The 18,925-nt window shown below is 45.4% G+C and overlaps 1 protein-coding gene across 9 annotated transcripts in view; it reads right to left on the minus strand.

The window, feature by feature from the left end:
* CLASP1 (cytoplasmic linker associated protein 1) overlaps window positions 1–18,925 on the minus strand; it is a 222,703-nt gene that overhangs the window by 28,214 nt on the left and 175,564 nt on the right. For 4 of the 9 annotated variants that reach the window (XM_044438058.1, XM_044438060.1, XM_044438059.1 and 1 more), the window contains 3 exons: window positions 17,300–17,395; window positions 10,781–10,924; window positions 8,543–8,649 (listed from right to left, as the gene is read on the minus strand). In XM_044438058.1, coding sequence (XP_044293993.1) covers window positions 8,543–8,649; window positions 10,781–10,924; window positions 17,300–17,395 — 347 coding nt within the window. Of the gene's footprint in view, window positions 1–2,878; window positions 2,996–8,542; window positions 8,650–10,780; window positions 10,925–17,299; window positions 17,396–18,925 lie in introns of all 9 variants that reach the window. The other 5 variants (XM_044438065.1, XM_044438064.1, XM_044438063.1 and 2 more) reach the window with 2 other exon arrangements.

Below are 18,925 nucleotides of genomic sequence, written 5' to 3' on the forward strand. Positions count from 1 at the left end.
GGGAGGGAGGGAGGGAGGGAGGGAGAGTGCGCCTAAGAACAGCATGGGGTTAGAAAAGAGCTTTTACAAAGGTGCGAGAGTTGCAATGCCGCAAACATCTTTGGGCTCAAAAAGGTTACAATTAAGGTTTTCCATATGATTCAGCCATGAGAACACAAGATGGGTACGATTTGTGTAAATGAACTCTCTAAGCTAATGACTCCCTGATGGATATTGGACAAAACTCTGGTAATCCCTGCATGACAAATAATGTTTTGTGCTAACTGAAACAGTTCTCAGCAAGATTTCCTTAAGTCCTAAGACAAGCCTCAACTTGCCCCAAAATGTGTGTATGCCAGTTTTTCCATTCATGGGCGAGATGAACACAAGAAGGCAGACATCCACATTCACATCAGCTTCCCAAAGGCCTTGAACACACAAAGGGCTCTGAAAACTTCTTTGTTGCCTTTGATACAGTTGATTATCCCCTGTTCCAGTTGATGGCTGGCACTGTTCCTACCACTCACATGGTTTGTTCAATGTTTCCTTTTGGGGATAATCCTCAGCTGTACCTGCCCCCCCACAAAAAAAAAAAAAACCCAAGTCTCTTGAGCCCGTGAAGCCTCTTTCTACAGTGGGCAACTTCACAAAATGCTAGAAGCATTCAATGCCACCTTCTCTTCCTCTGTTTCACCCTCACACACATCTTCTTTCCTGGACCTTCTCATCCTCCATCCAGTCCCACAATTCCAATTGTCCATGTCATACTGTAGCTCAGATCTTAATACCAATGTATCAAGTTCAGTATGTCCAAAACTGGGCATCTCAGGTTTCCTCATTTTCTCTTCTCAGACCTTCTTCTCCTCTGACTTTCTTTCTTCAAACCTTCCTTCACACTTATCTTCTGCGAAACTCTTGACACCATCACACATGTACCACTGAAACCAAGCTTAAGCTGAAGGAACTGCATCTACAAACATCACATCCCTGCTAATTTAGCTTCCCCCCCTTCCACTGGTTGTTCCTCCTCATGTAGGCTATTCAGGGCAAGGGGCCGAGCTCTGGCAGTGACGGCCTTCTTGGCCTGGGAACACTACCTGTCCCAGTTCATAAGACAGGGGGTGGCATCACTTTGGAATCTGAGCCTCTTTTTTTAGCAATAAAAAGTATATTGCAGTGAAGCAGTTCATAAAGAGTTATTTCAAACAGAGTTTATTATTCCAAAGCAATAACATCTGAGGAGCATCGTTATACAGATGTCTGGGTTATGTCATATTACTTGTACCATGGAATGGAGTTTATTTGAAATCTTAAAATACCAGTGGCATCCAACATCCACAAGGGAAGAACCTATTTTTATAACCTGAGAATGAAGTATTATAAAATAGCTCATGAAAGTAACAAAAACAGTTTCTGGATTATTATTTATTTAAGAATACTGACATGTGCAAGCAAATACATTTATCCAGTACAGGAACTGCATGATATGTAGATAATGTGAGGGAAGAGAGGAAAGAAATGAATGATGAAACAACATCCATTTACAGTAAATAAATAAATACATCCTATCACTCACGTAAGATAGAAAACAGTGATTCATGCAGAAAACTGGAAGCTAAACAAAAAATGAAGAGATGTGTGACTTTTACAGATGTCACAATATTATTTTCCAACTGCCACAGCCTCCAAAAAACACACTTGTCAGGATATGAAGCTTGCCAATATCTGGAACCTTTCGTGCACCTCCTCACATAAAACAAGCTGATCTCAAGGGTAAAGGAAAGTTATTCCAAATACCAGTGCTCTACCTCTCTGCTGGCTGACACAATTGGAACCTGTTCAAAAGTTCTTATTCTCATGTACATTTGTACTGTTATCATTATATTCCCCTCATGTAATTGTAAAGAAAATGACTTAAAAGTACGTTGTCTAGGGGTTTCTCCCCCTCCCCCCGTAAAATAAACAACACTTTCTTCTCATTTCACCGTTTGAATTGCTCAGTTCTTCTCACAGAGCTGGATGCTTGAAACTGCACAATTTGCTGCAGCGTGACGCTTCAGATACCGGCTCGCATTCAGCATGGCACAACTGGGAGTCCACTTGTGTGGCATGACTTACTCCTCCTTTCCTTCCCTTTGCAATCCCTTGTGCCCACCACCCCCACCTGCTCCCTAGAGTTGCCCAACTCTCTGGAGCAGATTTGGAGGGCATGAGTGGAGCGAGGCGGGGGGGGGGGGATTGCTCCCCTGCCCATTCTGCTGATGGAAGCAGCTTCATTCAAGGCAGAAGGAAGGGGGTATTGGTTCATGGTGAGCCCGATAGTCTGTCAGAAGCACCATGCCTGGCTTTGTGAACTCTCATGAGGGGACTTATTTGCACAGTGGCTTAGCATGTTGTGTGAGTGTGGCCAGTATAATTTCCAAGTAACAGCTCATCCATATTGCTCTAGTTATGTTGCCTGATTATCAGGGCAAAGTGCTTTCACTGACTCCTGGTCCCTGCTTGCCTATTTCATGTCACCACATGCTTTCTTGCATGGGACTCTACCCCAGGCTTTAAGTGCATACCCAAAACTAAGGGGGAAATGGGTTAAGGGATGTGAGCTCAGGAGACCTGCTTATCTGACACAAGCCCTGACCTCAATTTTATTGCTGTGTTTCCAGCAGAAGGAATGAAGGAAGAGGAATACGTGCTGACGTATCTGTGGTGACTTGGCAGGCGGCACTTCGGCAGCAGAGAGATGGGGAAAGGATTTCTCCACAGATAAAAGCAGAGAGCCAGAAGGGGGTGCCCCTCTCCACATCCCCTGGACCTATCTGATTGGAAGCACTCTACTGAGACAAAGGGTAAATAATATTGTGACACCTCTGACAAGTTGGATTAACAGGTAGTTTGTTACCTGGGAGAGTAAGAGCGCCTGAAAGTCTTGTGAGAAGGAGCGGCGGGGATGGAGTTAGGCTGAAAAAGGGGAGGGGGGTGCTTCGACAGCCCGTCTGCACTCCAACCCCAGAAACGACTGCAGTGATCACAGGAAGAAAAAAGAGAAAGGAAGGGGGGAAACAGAAAAAGGGAGAAAACAAAACTATAATCTGAGTGGCTGAGTCTTGTCATGCTTTCTCAGCAAGAGAGGAACTTAATAGAAACAAATCAAGACTGGAATACTCCATTGATTCACTTCATGTTAAGCAGGTTGCCGTCCAGTAATATACTTAACACCTATCGATGCTGTTATTTAGGACAGCTTCCATTTGTTTCTATTTGCATATTTCACAACATAGATCCTACAATTAAAAATCAATGAAAATTTGGCCATCGGCTTTCTCTGGGATCAGTTTCTACTCATTTAGCTAATTTTAAGAAATATGGGCTGAATCTGTATCTGGAACAAATTCACCTATGTAACAGAATGTTCTACAGCTAGCCACAGCTAGCCAAATGCTGATGGTCACTAAGTCTTATGTACACATCTACAGCTGTCAGGAATAGTCCATAACTGGCATATCCAGCAGTAAGGTCTAGCAGTTTTCTCAGCATTATAACAGTGTCCCTGATCCTCTCACTGTATACCTCTAAGGACCATAAGGAAATGCTTATGGTCACCAGCAACTCCCCTTGTATCAAAACCTGCAGTTTCTTTATTATGCCAGCTTCGCTCTTAACATTTGGAAGAGAAGCAGTTGCAGCAAAAAGACCAGAACTGAACAGACCAGGTAAGTTCAAGGCCCTGATGTAAAGCCAGGGAAAAAAAGGTCAGTGTATTCTGAAAGGTGACTTGTGATGCTCTTGAGAACTCAGAAGCAAAGAGGTGCTCAGAATTATTGTCCTTCTGTCTCCAATTAAAGTGGACTAGAATCGGTTCTCCAGTTTCTCCCAATGAACTTTTTTGACTAAACAAATCCAAATGTCTATTGTGCTGTATCTTCTCTTAGGTACATTAAGAGGACTCAGGAATCTCAGGAATGTTTCAAGGAGGCTGAAACCCATATGCCTTTCCATATCAAGGGTGAAAGTGCTTGTATTTTCTTGTTCATTTTAGTTATCTTTCTACTGAAAAAATCAATCATATGGAATATGAGAGAGAGCAAGAGAGAGAGCGACTGACTGAGAGAGAGCGGGGTAGAATAGGTGTAACAGATTTAGTATCCGCTGGGATCTTTGAAAGGCCTCATCCATCCTCCTACTGTCTTTGTTCACTCATTTGACCTTCCTGATCTTTCCTTCCTTTCCATCTTCAAACTTAACCACAGTGCAGGATTTTAAAAAAAAATGTTAAAATTAAACCAGTTAGTTCTTAACCAGCACATGCAAGTAAGGCTAGCAGTGTGTTGAGCTTAACACCAATATGTTAGTTCAAACAAACAAACAATATGTTTGTTAATGGTTTCAGAGACCTATTAGGTTGGGGAAGAATGAATATGGGACCTGCCGTATGCTACCAGGGCAGTCCCTCTGGGTCAGCCTCATATGTCAGGACAGACATTTATTTCTGGAGTTGCTGGAGTATTCCGTTTGTCATTTCATTTCTATTGAGTTTTAAGTACATTATATAGGCAAAGGTCACACTGGTGTGTAAATAAATGAAGAATGCTGTAAGACTGGAAATGGGAAGTTAGATATAGTTCTAGTGTATGTCACAACAGTGTCTCTGTGAGCACCACCACCAAGGAAATCACGAGAGAGAGGGAGAGGGAGAGGGAGAGGGAGAGGGAGAGAGAGAGAATCAGCAGTGATGTTCGGGAAAGAAAGGAAGGACAGATGGACGGAAGGAGACAGACAGAGAGAAGGTGCGGGGGAGGACAATAAATCCCAGACATTCAAATCTCACCTACCTGTGAGCTGATCATCCAAAAACATGCGACCTCAACTTTTAAAGAGCAACTCACATATCCTATCACAATATAATCATGCAAGTGGCCAACTTCATCACCCAAAAATGTAACGCTCTTGCAAGAAAACATCCTGATACTTCAAAGCAATGAGATATCATTTGTCACAAAATTCCCAGAAAGTAAGTTTAAAACTCCAAAAGCATCATCTTATGACTTGCCTAAATCAGGTAATTGTAGCATTTGCATGATTGACCATTCAAGAATAGCAACAGCAACAAAATTAACAATGCAAAAAAGGCCACAGACAAAAAGACAGAACTAAAGAAATACTAAAACAACTCACAATACTGCCAGCATTTCAGAGCGGGAGCAGGAAAGCAGCAAAGGATGGTTCAATGGAAGCATCAGAAATAAAAAGTAGCTGGTTGAAAACCAGGTATTTTAACAAAGGGGTATTAGATGCCAGTATGAATGTGGCAGGTGGGTACAACAAGAAGCCTGTTTGGAATTAAACATGCAACACACCTATAACGTGGGGCATAAATGGTAAAGAAAAAAAAACAACAAAAGAGATTAAGGTACATGTTCTTGCATACATGCGCTTGAATGTATGTGTATATACATGTGAATGTCTTTGTCCTGTTTGTGTATCCATATACACCCACAAACACACACTTTGTTTACTTCAGAAGTTCCTTTGTTGGGCCATTGCCCTCAAGTTTGTAGGAAACCAGATTCTAGACCTAATGCAAGAATATATTTTATTTACCATATTAGCCTCCATCTATGCTGAGGAATTTCTAAGTGCTGAATCTATGAAAATCTCTCCCAACACAAAAAACAAGACTGACTAGATTTCCCAAGAATAAAAGATATTACAAAATTCAAAGTGGCAAGAAGAATTTAGGGTTACTAGATCAATGATAGCATTTCAGATATTTCAACAGAACATAGTATGTTATGTACACCTGACTAGATAATACCTTAGATAATAAAATGTCACAGCCAACGGAGTAACTATTAAAATATCTGAAAACAGAATTAGTTCCTAATGGAAAACCAACCCCACAGGTAGTTAGTTCCCTAAAAGGCTGGGACCCACTAGGGAGACGTGGACCAGGACAGTGGAGTTGCACTGGGAGGGCTCCTGCTGACGGTTCCTGACAGTTTATGGAAAGGCTTCACCTGGGAGCACAACCTGCATGCCTGATGCTCAGAGACATGCAGAAGAACTAATCCATTTTACGCTTTTGACAATTGTATGGAAGCACCTTTAAAATCAGAGTCCTATTTAAAGTGTCTCATATCTGTAATTCAAATATAATAAAACCCACCCTAACCTTAATATACACTTTACTTAAACCCTACTTTAAAAGTACCACAAGAGATACATTGACCGCAATCCTATACACAGCATAGATCATGGTGTTTAAAATGACTTTCAAGCAGCATTCATGTCCAGTGAACTCAACAGGAGTTACTTCTGAGTGCGCAAGCATAAAATGGACATCCTGTGCTTGTGCTAAGGACGTGTGTGTGTGTGTGTCTTCATATGGGCGTGTGAGTTTGATTATGCAAGAACAAAAGTGTATAAACACAAAGCCAAAGGCATATGTAATAAATAACACAGCAAATAGCAAATGCACACTGCATTTAATTTAGGTAAACTGATCAAGTTCCAAGAGGTGGTAAGAGGTTTCAGTGGCAAATGTATTTAGCACTTGATTGCACTCCCACAAATTGGGATTCAATATTTCTGCACCTCATGTCGAAAGGCCACTTACAAGCTGCAGTGAAGGGAGCTCTGTGCAGGGTGTGCTGGGAGAACAACAAAGGGATCAGCAGAGCATGTTGAAGACGCTTGCCCAGCAAGGCTCCTCTTCTGAAGAGGGAAGCACTGAGCTCAGGGCCAGGACTTCAATCCAGCCATTAGGAAGGGCCCGTCATTGGCTCAGGAGCCTTCCTCCCTGACAGCTAAACTGGAGTCCTGCCCCAGGTTGGTCCTCCTCCTCTCCTCTTCAGAGGAGAGGCTTTCCAGGGGGGCAAGACAAGGGCAAGGGGTCCAAAGATAGCAGCTCCTTGAATGCTTATTGCAGGAGGATGGGTCCATGTCTTCAACATCCCCTGGGGATTTTGCAATACAAAGAGCAAGCCCTAAAGGGTCTGTTCATGGCAGCCAAACCACTTCATGATGAGATCAACAACATCCATGTTGTTAATGTGCAGTGACTTCCTTCAGCATCAAAGTATTGCTTAAAATGTGCACCTTGGATATTACACTTAAGTGTTTTAAGTGTCTCAAAAGAGATCGTTAAAACACTTCATTTAGACTGCAAGGGCACTATGAGCAAACTTGGGCATGCATAAAATTCGCTATCCAGCATGAATATGGCATCTCGGTGACTCATCTTCCACTGGCCTCTTTTGCTAAAACCCTTGATGTATGTGGCTTAGCAGGCGAGGTTCCTCCAGTTGCTCACACTGGGTACTGTTTGAGCAGGGATCACTCCAAAATGTATTAGAAAGCTTCTGCAGCAGTGATTTCTCAGCGGTTCTGAAGGATCCAAATGTCTATTCTCAAGGCAGCCCTTCCGTTGTGTGAAAACTGCATCTCCCCCATGTTTCAAGCTGTGGTGTTTTGCTGCTGAAACTATGCCATTCATCAGTGCAGCTATCGAAGTCCAAGTGTGAGTGGTTTGTGGGATAATGTAGTGCAACTGCCATGGGCGCCCACTGGCAAATGCACAGGATGCTGCTCATGATCCTGGTCCTGCCCAGGCTACCCAAACAATGAAGCCTTACAGAGGACTGTGCATGTCCCTCACTCCAGCACAGGGACACTAATCCAGTCTACCTCTCTACTTGTATGGGTCTGAACATTTTCACAAATCTTTTCAAGGTGCTTGCTATCTACCTCTCTGGTTGCAGAATGAACAAAAACAAGAAAACGAACAAAAACAAAACTCAAGCAAAGCAAAGCAAAAGCTCAAAACCAGGGAAGAGGCATATCATTATCACACCATTCATTCTGTAGGATTGGCCGCTGGCCATGGCTCATGTGTCTGGCAGCTTCCCCCACCCCAAACAATCTCAAATGCTTCATCCTCCTCCTTTCAGAATGTTCTCTGTTACCCAGAGGCATCTCCTGCTTGAAGCACTGTGACATTCTTGCCATATTCTAACCTACCTGTTTGTCACCTGACTGTTTCAAGCAGCAACTTAATTGCCCTTGGTTCTCATGTTCATTTTACACATGCCACCAAGAAACAAACTAGTCCAACTGTTAAGCTCACTCTCCAATGTATTAACAGTGTACTTCCAAAACTCTTCCTCTCATTTTCTAGACTTCCCTGGAGAGGCACCGTTCCATACACAATTAAAATTCAATTGTACAGCAATACAGAAAAATTCTAAACACATGTAGGCAAGTTTCAGTCCCTGCATATATATGACGTGCCTGTAATTCAAAACTGCAGATGCAGCCTTATCTTTTAGACATGGTCTTCAAAATAGACATTTGGTATTCTCTGCAAAAAAAATTCATTAAAGGACAATGAAGAGTTTTAATAAGGCACAGATGAGCTTCATTTCCTGCACTAGTTGTAAAGCTGAGCAAATGTGCTATACACTTGGCTTTTGCTCCTTGAAGAGGTACATTCCAGCCAAATGCATTTTATGAAGAAGGTCTTCCAGATTCATGACATATCAACTTTGCAATGAAGCTACAGCCTTACCTTGGAGACAGTCCTCCATGAGAACAGTTGGTAGGTGAAGTTAAGGGGCTGGTTCTGCTGCTAGGGTGACGTGAAGGAGTTCGGCCAACAGTATTGCTAGGGGAACCCTAGTACAGATGCAAGAGGAGGAGGAAGAGGAGAAGGGATCAAATACTGTGTCACAGGAAGAAGAAAAAAACAATGTACTGTACAATTTTGCGCTCATTACTATATTGTGTAGTAATCAATTTCTGTTAGTAACCTGCTTGTGTCCAAAAATAAAATTTTAATAAAATTTTAAAATAAAATATATAAACAGTTGTTTGTTTGTTTGGCATTTTTGTATGCCGTCCCATTTGCATAAGCCTCAGGACGGCTGCCAACATTATAAACAAACAGTGATATAGACAAAAACATATAAAATCTGGATTCATCCTGCCTAAAAGATTTTAAAACCAATAAATAATATTAATAATTATTAAAATATCATTTAAATAAAAAGGTCTTGGCCTGGCGCCGAAAAACAAATAACGATGGCACCAGGCGGACCTCTCTGGGGAGTGCATTCCATAAGTGGAGTGCCACCGCAAAGAAAGCCCTCCTCCGGGTACTCACCCTCCTAATATCCTTCACGGAGGGTTCCCGGAGAAGGGCCTCTGCCACCGATCTCAAGGGGCAGGAGGGCAAATATGGAAGCAGGCGCTCCTTTAGATAACCAGGTCCCAAGCCATTAAGGGCTTTATAGGTAATAACCAGCACCTTGAATTGGGCCCGAACTTCGACGGGGAGCCAGTGAAGCTGACGGAGGACTGGGGTTATATGAGAACAACGCCCAGTCCCCGTCAGCAACCTGGCAGCTCTATTTTGCACCATCTGAAGTATCTGGACTGTCTTCAAGGGCAGCCCCACGTAGAGCGTGTTACAGAAGTCCAATCGGGAAGTAACCAATGCATGTGTCACTGTCACCAGGCAATCGTTCTCCAGGTAGGGACGCAGCTGATGGATCAACCAAAGCTGAAGGAAAGCACTCCTCGCCACTGCAGTCACTTGAGCTTCCAAAGACAGCTCTGGGTCGAGGAGCACTCCCAAGCTGCGGACCCTGTCCTTTAGAGAGAGTGCAACCCCATTCAGGACGAGGTTCAAGTCACCTACCCCGGAGCCCAAACCACCCACCAACAGGACCTCTGTCTTGTCTGGACTGAGCTTCAGTTTATTGTTAGCTAAACAGCAATTGGTTCAATAATTCTGAACTTTGCAAGGGAACCAGGGAACTTCTAGGTTTGTGCTGAAACAGCTTAACAAATATTCTAAAGAAAATAACCCAAGGTACTTAAAAAGCAAAAAATAAAAACACAGAAAAAACCAACACCTCCTCCAGTATAGTTGGTCTTATTTCCCGAGGAAGTCAAATTTCAGAAGCTGTAAATCACTATCCTTAAGCCCCACATAGCCCTGAATACCTTCCCCTTCAAACTTACCTTACTGTCTGGCAGGAAGGCCAGAGGCACTTGGTCCAGCTGCAGGGAGAGGAAAGCTTCCACCATCTCCCTCTCTGCAGTCTGGTGTGCTGGGATTAGAGAACGCACCATCCTGCCCCTTGGAAAGGCATAGCAGGTCTGTGGGAATGCAGGACTCACAAGGGGTGCTGAAATGCTGGTACCCCTTGGAAAAGCTACATTCTTCAAAGGCCATGACGGGCCCACATCCTGGAACACTGTCATGCAACAGACCAGGGTGCTGAGTTAGAGGGCAGGGGAGAATGAGATCTGCCCCCTTCCCTGTCATTATGTGCCATCAGCCTACATTCTGCTCCTGTTTCTCACCTCTTCTTTGAGGGTGACCATTATGAACCTTAAAACTCATACCCAGGCCTAAGCATCAGCTATATTAATTGGCATTTTATAATTGCCTCACTTTCCAAGCTCTGGCCCAACCTTCCCCATCCTGGCATCCTCCAAACATGCTGCAGATCAACTCCCAGATCCTGACCATTGGCCATAATGACTGGGAAACATTTGGAGGATACAAGGTTGGGGAAATTTGGGCAATGCCAAGCTTCTTGTAAAAGCACACAACTGAAAAGGTATAGGTGCTTTATGTACATTTATAACAATGGGGCCTGCTTTGTCTCAACACAATGTTTGTATTAATCCTATGAAGCCAAGAGGGCACATTTTTAGAGCTTTGTGCATATGAGCAGATAAGCGAGAATAAATGCCTGTCGTTGGTTTTTAAGGAAAAGCAGGATAACCATCTCACCATACTAGTGTTACTGGAGTTCTTGAGGTGGTTGTGGAGTAGCCTGGTAGCACCATCCTGAAATGTCTTTGGCAAGGCACCAAGTAACATGGTAAACTCAGGAGTGTTCAGTTCAAACAGAGAAATCAGGACTATTTGCGCTGCCTAGGAAAAAAAAAATAAAAAAGTAAGCCAATATTGGGGCTATTTCAAAAATCCAGTCACATCACATTGGCTCACCAGTAATAACTGAGCCTGCAACTTAGACACGTTAACAGAGAGAGTTTTACCACAGGCTTCCAGCAGGAGCAAACTGCATCCGTAATTGTATCATACATTCCAGATATGCAACAGTGACGCACTGCTGAGAACCATCCCGATTGCAAGGCTTGCAATCAAAGTTACAAAAGAACTTCGCTGCCTAGGAAATGCCTCTTGTTTCAGCTACAGATTTTTATGGCTTAAGAAAGTAAGCACTGCCATGCTGGATCAGGTGAACATTTTAACTGCCACCTGCTTCCTGTACTTCATACTCCAGGGGGGCTGCTGGCACATCATCCACTCCATCAGATATTTTAGATACCAAGTCCAAATAACTCATCTCAGCTGGAGAATCAGCCCTCTTATTACATACCAGCCATCAGGTATTCCCATGCAATCCTAGCCTGATCACTCAGAAGGAAATCCTGCTGTGCTGAACGGGGCTTGGTATGCCTGTGCAGGACTGCAACTCCACCCTCTTCCATTGTTTCAATGTACTAAGTGCACATTTCGACTACTGTGACCACTCGGCCCGTGAAAGTGTTCCCACTTTCAGCTGGGAACATCTGCCCAGTGAAAGCCGGTACATTTGGTAAAACTGGGTAAGAAGACAGCCTTGCAAGCGGATGCCAAAGTTTGTTCTGGAAAAGAAATCCACAGCCAAACTGCCATCCACTTTCTTCTTTACGTACGACATGAAAGCAATCTTTGGGGTGATCTGTCATGGGTTGGACTGTCTGGGACGAACTGGCAAGGTGCATGTGTGCTGAGATTCAATCTGTACAACACAAATGGAAAACCTCCATCCAACCCATGGAGAAATACTCCCTAGAGGCGCCTTGCTGTTACTGCGGATGTGGGATTGCCCTGTGCACTGCTCTCCTCCCAACAGGGTGGCGGGGCTGCAGAGGGTGAGCCGCCAGCGCTGCGAGGAGTGGCTACCTCCCTCAGAGCCAGCCAAGCGCATGCCCTGAACTATTGTGTTGGGCGTACCACCCACCTGGTGGCAGCAGTCTGAGAAGCAGGAGACTGGGGTTGACGTCAGCAGGAAGAGTCGTTCTTCCCAAAACTGTCCAAGGCCTTTTGAACAGTGTCCCTGTGAGGCCTGCCCAGAGCATTTCTAAGTGCTGCCGGAGTGCCATGCCTCCCTCAGCATATTCAAAAACAAAATGGGTGAGGCGATGGCATCAGCGAGAGTGGCCCCGCCAACTTGATGTTATCCGGCCTGAAGAAGGTCTAGTGGGGGCAACTCAGACCCCCACCTCTTGTGGCTTTCTGCTGGCTCCTTTCCACTTAAGCTCTGTCTACAAAAAGCAAAGGGCTAGGAGGAGGAGAATTATTTCTGTTGGATGCAAAAGCCTGGCTGGGCCCTCCCATCTTCTAACCAGAATACCTTCCAGCTGGATGGGGAATGTGTCCATCCAGTCCCCATAACAGCAGTGGGGAGGGGACTTCCTGTCCATCCCGCTTTACAGAACTGTAAAACATTCATCAAAAAAACTATCGCTAAACTGAAAATATTATTACAAACCAAAGGTCCAAGAGAAGAATAGTTAACATGGTGAATAAAAGCGGGGGAGCATGCCAAGCTTTATGAGCACTCAGAAAAAACATGCAGAACTACATATGGGAATTTTAGTTTAGTTAAGGAAACCTAATGCAAGGCGACAGTGCGACCAGGCAAAAAAGGGAGATTCAAAGCATCCGGGTCCATTTCTCAAGGGCTCCCTAAGTCAGGTAACTTACCTGTAGCTGTCCTTTTGCAAGTGATCATCTGTGCTTGTGTGGAGCCTGTTGAAGGGAAGTTTCTACAGGTAAGCGTTAGTTTGGTAGGGGACCCCTCCCCTTCCTTTCCCAGCATCCATGGGGGGCTCCCACCCACTCCCTCAGTTCCACTGAGACCACCTAGAGGTCCCAGGACCAAGGGAGGAGTGCTGTACTGCCTCGGTCTGGCCTCTGTACCTCCTGCAGAGGGGTGATAGCTGTCTCTGGTTCAACAACAAGTGGGGCTGGCGAGTGGGTTGTGTGAACATATAGATAACCACTGAAAAAATGACAGTTACAGTTAAGCAGTCTGACTTTCTTCTTTGGGGCCTCTATGCGTCACACATACTGGTGACTAGTGAGTTTACCCTGGAGAGGACAGTGGGATGGGGTCATCACTGGAAGGTCATGGGGAGGACTGCTCTGTCAAAGGGACAGTGTGCCCTTGCCCAGAAATTTAGCCTGTAGGCCTTGGCAAATGTTGAAGGTGTGGACCATGCAACTGCTCTGCAAAGGCGCTGCAAAGGAATTCCCATGAAGAGGGCTGTGGGTGGCACCATTGCTCATATGGAATAGGCTCTTGGATGGGGCAAGAGTTGTAGACCGTCCAGCTAGTAGGCTGGGAAGGTGGTAGCACAATCCAGGCTGCTAGTGCCCTAGCAGATAAAGCTCTTCCTTTTGGGAAGAGCGTGTATAGATATTGGAGGGTCAGTCATGGCAACCCATGGGTCAAGGGCTTCCTCTTGCACATGACTTTCTCACTGATGGTTTCAGGGCAGCATCAACGATGCGGACACACTGTGGCAGAGCATCAGCTTTGAGAGTTTATGGCACAATGTGCCATGCTGTGAGACTTAGAGAGTTAGAGTGGAGGATTTTGCCCCAGTCTCATGATATCATGAGAAGCTGACCACTTTGGCCTGACAGCTCAGACTCAGAGAATGAGCTTATAAAAGGCATTTGGCCAATCCCAGCAGGACTGACAGCTTGGGCTCTGATAATGAGATGGTTGTTGAAACAGACACAGCTCCAGCTGCAGTCCAAAGCCCTGGGTACCTGCCTGTGCCTGCTAGGGAAGAGATTAGCTTGAGGGCAGCCGAGGGGCCCAGTCAATCCATTGGGAATGAAGAACAACAACTTCCTGAGGTGGGGGACTTAGAGATGGGGAGTCTATTGGATGAAGAACTAAAGCCTCCTGAGGAAGTGAACCCAAAAGTCTGTCATCACAGTTGCAGGATGGCCCAATTCGGATCTTGGAGGGAGGAATGCAGGCATGCCCATTTCCGCAGTGCACCTCCCACCTGAGACGGACACAGAAGGGTTCCTCAGCAAAGCTTTGGATGAAGGGGGGTGCAGAGGGTTCAACATTTTGCTTTGTGTGTGCTCAGAGACTTATGTGTAAAATGAAGACATCTGTCAAGAAGCAGTGGAGATTCTGCTACTGCAGGGAGGGATACTCAGCACACAACACCCTGGGTGCTTTCACCCTTGCTTCAAGTGGACTGCGGTGTCACACACTCTAGCCTGGGGGAGCGGGGCTGCCTGCATCCTGGATGTACGCTTGGCCCAGGCCTTGTGCTAGTGTGAAGGCTGGGGGGCCTGAACCAGTTATGAGGTCTGGCGGATGATTCTCGGAAGCCCATCTTCCTTACCATCATCCTGGTCTTCCACAGGTAGTCCATGTGCTCATCCATACACACTGTGAGGAGCCCCCCCTCCCACTGAAGGGGAAGTCCGCAATGCAGTAGCGGCTCTCCAATGGCAGCACTGCAGAGCTTGGCCATGCATGCCTTGCAGTGACTACAGTGCCTATCATTGCCTTTCGGTCCCAGTCAACATGGTGCCTTGCTGAGGAGGTCTGCTGATGAGCCAGATTTGTGGCCTCTGACTGAAACACCTGAGCCAGTTCTGGGTAGTCATCAGGGAGGTGGTCACACATGGCCCCAACTGTGTCCCATAAGAGCAGCTGGTAGCAGGCCATGGTAGCCTTGCAGCTGGAGACTCAGAGGCCAAGCGCTGGAGCCACCTAGGCCTGTTTCACCATACTGTCCAGGTGTCAGCCCTTCTGCTCTGCTGGCACCAAGGTTGGCACTGCCTTAGGGCCTGTGCAGGTTCAACAGTGACCAAATTGGAAGATGAACAGGACGTCTCCTTCCAGGATCCAATACATCTTTCAAGCCACCAGAGGTAGCGTATGTGGTTGCAAGGACCTTCCACCTCTAATGAATCATCTGCAGCAGCATAGGCAGGAATGGTATCACCAGTGGAGCTGAGTCCTCTATGCAGGTGGTGTCAAAGAAAGGGTCCACGACTCTATCTTCCAAGCTGCTGTGTTTAGAGACTGAGGGAATTTGCCATTCATAGGGCCTGTTTGGAGGGTTTCCCCATCTCATCCAGTGGAAGCACTGGATCCTGCGTGGTGATGGGTGATGCATATAGGTCTGAGTGGGACACATAGTCCTTGGTATCCAACAATGAAGAGGACATTCTTGATCTCACAGTTGGTGGCATCGAAGATCATCATCAGTGTTGTCTGGTTGGTACCATGTCCTCATAGTGGTGCCAGTGGGATGGATGTCCCTGATTGTTGCAGGATCTCTGTTAACGTCCGTAGACTTGAATGTCCTCTTGAGATTGAAAATTGCAGTCTTTCTTGCAGGATGCCCTGGAGCCTCCTCAGTACTGACAGGAGGCTGGTGATGCAACCAGGCCTTATGGAGATGGTAGACAGGGGCTCCCCCTTGGGTTGACTGCTTTCTTGGATCTGAGCATTTTCTTAATATTGAATGGACTATATTCAGATAGTCCTTGTGTCAAAGGCCGACAAGGCTTCTGTCTCAGTATTGAACCACCTCTCAAGTCTGAGTGGCCCTTGGCGTCAATGGTCAACTGCAGCTCTCTTTTGTAGTGAGCAGCCTCTTGGGATTGAGTGGCCCTGTGTTGATGGTTGACAGGGCCTCTGTCTTGAGATCAAGTGGCCATGGTGTCGATGGCCAATGGGGGTTTTCTCGGCATCTGTTGGTACCAAGAGGCCCTTGGTATCAATGGCTGACAGGGCCTCTGCTCCAGTATCAAAAGGTCTTATAGGTCCAAGTGCTCTTCTGAGACTGACCGGGTCCTCACATCAACAATAGACAGGAGCTCCCTCTCAGGATTGAACCGTCTTTTGGGTCTAAGTGTTCTCTTGGTATTGACCGGGACCTCATCATCAATGGTAGACAGTGACTCTCATGATGTCCAAACTTCCACTTGGTGGTGGCAGCCCCCTTTCCCCCCAAGTTTGCATGCTTTCCTGGCCATGCGTTCAGGCAGCTTCCAGGATCCTAGCACTCATTGATCATCGCCATGCTTCCAGGGTTTTTTTTGTTACGATGTGACAATGAAGGCATAATTCAGGGATGTGCTCTCACCCAAGCAGAGAGGCAGGGGGAGTGTCTGTCTGTGGGAGATTTACTTGCACAACGGACACACTTTCTAAAAGGTGCCTTTGATGCCATTGCAGTAGATGACCAGAGAGCAGAGAATGAAGGACTGGTGGAAGGATGCAAAAGATCAGAGAAAGAACAGATAGGAAAGGAGGGGTTTTTTTCCCTTTTTTACATGTGAAGAGTGAAAATAAAGTTAATGGAGAGAAGGCAGCTGAGTATAGAGCCAAGGAGTGGAAAGTGGTACAAAGAAAAAGGTAAGAGCGGCTGAAAAAAATACAAGTTGAGGGGAGAAGCACTTCCCAATCTAGGCATGGAGGCGGTCGAAAAGGAACTGAGGGAATGGGTGGGAGCCCTCCCATGGGTGCAGGGAACAGCAAGGAGAGGGGCCCCTGCCCAAACTAACACTTCAGCTTCCCGACAACAGGTTCCATGCAGGAACGGAGCCCCTATGTGTGATACGCAGCGGGCATGAAGAACTTCTGTTCCTAAATCAGGCAATGCAGGACACAGTGGGTCCAGTGCTCCTTTGCTTTTCAGCTGCCTTGGTGGTTCTGGAACAAGCCATGTTAGCCCTGGGAATAGACCACTGGCATATACTAGAATCCAAAATGGTCTCAAACAAAGGGACTGACTGCAGATGCCCTTTTGAGGAAGAGCATAAGCCCTTTGGTACAACCCAAGTGACCCTTCCGTATAATTCTACACAGGTATCCTTTGTCTTTGTGCCCTCTAATAAGGAGGAATTGTGTTGGGCTAACATCCAAAGGGCATACATGCTGAACATGGATGTACAAGCAGGCACACTCTGGATTGGGATCCTTTGTCATTTTCGACACCACCCTGTGATGGAAACTCATCAAGCATTGCAACTGGTTGCAGACTCTCTTTAGACAATAAAGATCTCAGTTACACTAAGTCAAACTCTATGGCAAAAACAAACGTACATTAAGTTATTGCACACACAGTCTCCACGGAATTTGTTCAGGCCCCCAGTCAATCTCTTTCCACAGATCTAGACTAGATTAGAGCTCTAGACTGCAAACAGAAAGTAACATCTTATGATTAGTGCACACTACTTTTTGTCTACCTGTTTACACTTCTCTTCCAAGTTTCCTTCACCAGGACCTGATGAGGCTGCTGTTGATCTAGCTGGCATATCCTCACCTACCCAACTATGCATGGTCTGAGTTCAACAAATAGGAAAGGGAACATCATTTAGTAGAAGCAAGCACAAGATGTCCAGCGACTGATATCTAAATGCAGTTTTGTATTTTAGACCAATCGCTAAAAGCAATTAGAGCTGCATTTGCAAAGGAGGCAGGTGGATGGTGCCTTTGCGGGTGATGTGGAAGCAGTTTTGCATGAGCACCGGGGAGGGATGCTTCTCTGATTTGAAACCAATGTCAAAAAAAATTAAGAAGGCAGATCAAATCAACGATCTCCTCCTCTCAGTATTCCTGGAAACTTCACTATTATTTCAGTGCTACTTAATTTTATGCACTTTCTTCTTTTACTCTTGCAGCATTCACCAAGCATAAAATAATTTGCAGATGTTAATTCACCCCTGTAATAGCCATTGCTAAATATTAGTTGCCTTTTTCCTCCTTACTGGCAAAAGAAAGTACAGGAGAGTTGCACTGCATCCCTCAAAGCACTTTGGCCAGGAGTTGTTTTCTTCCGGACACCCAAGTAAATGGGTACTGAACGCTTGAGAGCATTAGGCAAGAATCATGTTAATGCAGATTGTAAGAACTACTAACAATACAATCCTATGCATATCTACTCAGAAGTAAGTCCCAGTTGTTTCCAGTGGGGCCTTCTCCCAGGCAAATGTGCACAGGATCGCAGCCAGAGGCAGCCAAGCAGCAGCAAAGCAACCTAGCTGAGAGCTGATTAGCCAGCCTTTTACTGTAGCAATGCTAGCAGGCTTGATTGTCCCTCTCAAACATTTTCGTCCACACCTACATGTCTGGATTCCAGAGTTATCTGGATTTCCAGACTTGCCCTACAGACAAACACTGTTCCACAAAAGACAGTGCAATGTGGTGCTTAGAAGCTGGACCGGGATCTGAGAGATCCAGGTTCTAATCCCCATTCAGCAACAAAGCTCACTGGGTGACTTTGGGCCAGTAACCCACTCTCAGACCAAACTCCTTCACAGGTTGTTGAGAGGAAATAAGGTAAGCTGCTTTTAGTTCCTTGAAAGGGAAAAAGGTGGAATATAATGAATAAATAAATAGGCTCTTGATTCCCTGTTCTAAATCAGTCTAAGGATTCATCTTGTTGACTTTCTGTTTCTCAGTGGCTGTACAGTTCTAGCCAAGCAAGCGGTAAAAGCCTTCTTTCACTTGTTGCTTCCAGCAACAGGTATGCAGAGGTATACTTCCTCTGAATGTGGACCTGGAATCAGGTGAACTGGCTAATAGCTGGTGTGGTCTGATTTTTTAAAGACATCTTGTCTACTGACCACCAACTTATCTTGTGGCAGGCAATGACATAAGTTATATGCACTATGTGTTCAATTTCATTTCTCTGTCTGGAATCTCCTGCCAAACAATACTCATTCTATTTGTAAAAATCAAAGCACATGAACTAGCCAAAATAGCTTTCCTCATTCAAAACATACAAACAAATAAAATGATTACCACTGTCTTGGAAACAAGACTAATTTAATAGCATTGCATTCCAAACCCATTAAAACAAGTACTTTAAA

The sequence above is a fragment of the Varanus komodoensis genome, unplaced genomic scaffold (genome assembly GCF_004798865.1).
Source record: "Varanus komodoensis strain SLA01 unplaced genomic scaffold, ASM479886v1 scaffold32, whole genome shotgun sequence".
Lineage (NCBI taxonomy): Eukaryota > Metazoa > Chordata > Lepidosauria > Squamata > Varanidae > Varanus > Varanus komodoensis.